Genomic DNA, 3,618 nt, shown 5'->3' with positions numbered 1-3,618 from the left:
GGGAGTGGTGGAAAGAACTTCGTTTCACACCTAGGTCCATGGGGTACAGAGTACACCCCCACCTCTTCAGAGGAAGAGACTAGAAGATTAGGACATGGGAAACCCTGAAGCAGGCCTTGGACTTGGGGTTCTCAGTGATCCAGCTGTCTCTGAGCTGGCACCGGGGACCTGACATCCGTCCCGAGTCTCCGGGTCTCAGGCTAGACTTCTTTGGGCAGCCACCGTTTGGCTGTCCTGGGAGGTTCCAGCTCAGTGCCCAGCATCACCCCCTTACTGGCCTGGCCCCCCTGTCAGGTGGAGCAGGCACGTGAGCACTGCCCTCTGTACCTCCCACCCCCAGACACGCATAATGCCACCAGCCTGAGCAGCTCGCTCCTGAGGACCGCAGTGTGCGGGAGGCAGTGTAGCCGGGCCGGGGGCGCCGCCACAGAGAGTGAGGCCAGGGAGTCGGGCAGGGGACAAGGGACAGAGAGAGTCAGGGAGGAGCGAGACCGGCCGACCTGACGCCAGGGAGACGAGACATGGAGCCAGGGCTGTGTTGCAGGGCTTACCTACTGGCTGGCAGGCTTTGGACCGCCATCAGCAAGGCGCTGTTTGCCGAGTTCCTGGCCACAGGGCTGTACGTGTTCTTTGGTGTGGGCTCCGTCCTGCCCTGGCCTGTGGCCCTTCCCTCTGTGCTCCAGATCGCCATCACCTTCAACCTGGCCACGGCCACAGCTGTGCAGGTCTCCTGGAAGACCAGCGGGGCCCACGCCAACCCCGCTGTGACACTGGCTTACCTCGTGGGCTCTCATATCTCTCTGCCTCGGGCTATGGCCTATATAGCCGCCCAGCTGGCGGGGGCCACCGTTGGGGCCGCTCTTCTTTACGGGGTAACTCCAGGAGGTGTCCGAGAGACCCTTGGCGTGAACGTGGTAGGTGAGAGGGCGCGGGAGAGAGTCAGGTGGTCGGGGTGGGAGGCCAGACGGGAGCAAAGGCAGGGATGGGGAAATGATGCAGCCGCTCACGCACGCCTTAGATGCCCTGCAGCCAGGCTCGCCTTAGCTGCCCCGAGCAGGCCCCTGGGTTCCAGAAGAATGGGCTTAGGCGTTCTTCTCGGCAGGACAAGGATGGAACTGTGGGGTACCGATGCATGCTTGGGGCAGAGAAAGGCCACGGGGAGGGGAGGGCGTCAGGAGGACCAGGCAGCTAAGGGCTGTACAGCAGGCGGGCGGCGGGGCTGGGACTGAGGGAGAGCGAGAGGCCCTACCCGGAACGGTCTTGCTTGCAGTGCCCGGTTTGTGTATCCTTGCTCTGCCGTTTCCCCAGTTTCCTGGGGCCTGCTTCCCTCCCCTCATCATCCCTGCTCTACCTACTCTGCTGCCCACAGGCCTCCTCCAATCTGTCCTCAAGCTTTCTCGTTCTGTACTGCTGAGTCAGCCCCTGAACCACAGACCTGACTCCGTGGCAGAGTCGGGGAGGTACCTTCCACAGGGAACAGGCATCCCTGTTCGGGATATGATGTGAGCCGGCGGCGGCGGCACAGACCTTAGGTTCTGATGCTGTGAGTGCCACCCCTCACGGTTGAGAAGGCTGATACAGGGACTCTCACTGTCCCGGGGCCAGCGCCCACGTCCACTCTGGGGTACTCTTCTCTCCCAAGGTCCACAACAGCACGTCAACCGGCCAGGCGGTGGCCGTGGAGTTGATTCTGACGCTGCAGCTGGTGCTCTGTGTCTTCGCTTCCACGGACAGTCGGCAGACCTTGGGCTCCCCAGCGGCCATGATCGGGACCTCTGTGGCACTGGGCCACCTCATTGGGGTAAGGGACAAAGAAGGACACCATGCAGGGAGGGTTCCAGTATGTGCACATGCATGTCTCCTGAGCCCCTCATGTCTTATGGCCTGAGGTAGTGTCCTGTAATACGGGGCTAGTCGAGGGGGTGTCTGAGCCAGGGCAGAGGGGGAATGTTCTCCCCCAGGCTGCCTCAAATCTCCTCATACTTGATCCTGAACACCCCCAGATCTACTTCACTGGCTGTTCCATGAACCCAGCTCGCTCCTTCGGGCCTGCCGTCATTGTTGGGAAGTTCGCGGTCCACTGGGTGAGCCCCTGCACTGGTAGGCTTGGGGGTGTGGAGGACGAGGCAGGAGGAAGAGTTAGGGGGGGGTTACCATCAGGAAATCCACATGGTATGGAATCAACCGTCTTGTCACCAGGTCATTTAGACCACCCAGGAGTGCAGATTTCCCTGCATTCATAAAGCCGAGGTGAGCATCCTGGCTTGTCTGTCTTTCGGCTCCAATATCCTGCAGTATCCAGGGACTCACAAGAAATGGGCCAGGGCAGAAGCTGTAGCCTTGGCTCAGGCTTTATGTTCTGGCTGTTTCCTTCTTCACTTTCTCCAGCTGGACCAATTTTCAAACTTGAATAAAGAAAAAGACAAACAGAAATAGACCACACAGAAGCAGAGATAGAAACCGCAACAGTCAGGGCTAAAACAGGAGAGGTGAGAGGAAGAGGCAGCCGTGGGAGAGGACTGGAGGCCCAGCTTTAGCTTTGGCTCCACCCTCCAGGGAAGGCAAGGCCCCTCACCCCTGTAGGCACTGAGAGTCCCTGGGGCTGGGGTTGGGGGTGAGTCAGGGCTGAGGGAGCAGGCAGGGTTCTGAAATCACCCCGTACTTCTGACAGCTCACGCCGACTTCTGTCTCCTCAGATCTTCTGGGTGGGACCCCTCACAGGGGCTGTCCTGGCTTCGCTGATCTACAACTTTATCCTGTTCCCTGACACCAAGACGGTAGCCCAGCGCCTGGCCATCCTCGTGGGCACCACCAAGGTGGAGAAAGTGGTGGATATGGAACCCCAGAAGAAAGAATCCCAAACGAACTCAGAGGATACAGAAGTGAGCGTGTGACCCTGCACAGCCCCTGGTCCCTCGGGCGTCCAGGGCAGCTTGCCTTGTATGACCTGGCTTGAGGTGTCCCTGGTGTTGGGGGGAACCAGGAGGCTTGGCCACTTGTTATAACAGTAGGTACCAGTCTCTGTCCCTGACTAAACTGTTGTTTCTTCTCCTCTCCTGTTTTTCTCTCCTGATCCGTCATCACCCAGGCCGACCTCACATTCACAGTCTTCCTGCTTTGGCCTATGATGTAGCTGGGACTTAGGCACAGCACTGTGACTGACTTCTACATTAATAGACAGAAAGGATCCGGAAGTAAATCCACCCAGTTAGTTCTCCAAGGCCTTCCTTGCTTTTTCTTTTTCTTTCTTTCGGTGTTTAAATCTTTCCATGCAAAGTAATGTGTTTCATTACGTCCTTTTCATTCAGACTTTGCTTTTGTTGGCCTCTTCCTGGATCCCCTCTTGGACACTTCCTGCTGCCCCCCCCCCCCCCCCCCCCCCCGTCCCCTCCTCCCTTCCGTCCCCTTCCTTTCCCCTGTCCCCTCCCCCTCCCCCTGTCCCCTCAAACTCCCCCTGTCCCCTCAAACTCCCCTGTCCCCTCCCCTCCCCCACCCTCTCCTCCCTTCTCTGTCCCCTCAAACTCCCCTGTCCCCTCCACCCCCCCTGTCCCCTGCACCCCCGTCCCCTGCACCCCTCCCCCGTTCCCTCCCCCCCACTTCTCCTTTCGCGGCATGTGT

At 59.4% G+C, this 3,618-nt stretch overlaps 1 protein-coding gene across 1 annotated transcript; it reads left to right on the top strand.

The window, feature by feature from the left end:
• Positions 1-324: 324 nt before the first annotated feature.
• Positions 325-3,051, top strand: Aqp6 (aquaporin 6). The gene is made up of 4 exons (XM_028874392.2): positions 325-914; positions 1,643-1,801; positions 2,004-2,084; positions 2,697-3,051. The coding sequence occupies exons 1-4, from the start codon at positions 522-524 to the stop codon at positions 2,892-2,894; spliced, it is 831 nt and encodes a 276-aa protein (XP_028730225.1). The 5' UTR covers positions 325-521; the 3' UTR covers positions 2,895-3,051.
• Positions 3,052-3,618: the final 567 nt, after the last annotated feature.

The sequence above is a fragment of the Peromyscus leucopus genome, chromosome 20, assembly GCF_004664715.2.
Source record: "Peromyscus leucopus breed LL Stock chromosome 20, UCI_PerLeu_2.1, whole genome shotgun sequence".
Lineage (NCBI taxonomy): Eukaryota > Metazoa > Chordata > Mammalia > Rodentia > Cricetidae > Peromyscus > Peromyscus leucopus.
This window is presented reverse-complemented; position numbering and strand designations above follow the sequence as displayed.

Bases quoted from the DNA above. Each gene is read 5' to 3' on its own strand.
- Aqp6 (XM_028874392.2), top strand. From the start codon at position 522: ATGGAGCCAGGGCTGTGTTGCAGGGCTTACCTACTGGCTGGCAGGCTT. The intron at 1,802-2,003 runs GTAAGGGACAAA...GAACACCCCCAG, and splicing joins CACTGGGCCACCTCATTGGG to ATCTACTTCACTGGCTGTTC. The intron at 2,085-2,696 runs GTGAGCCCCTGC...CTGTCTCCTCAG, and splicing joins GGAAGTTCGCGGTCCACTGG to ATCTTCTGGGTGGGACCCCT.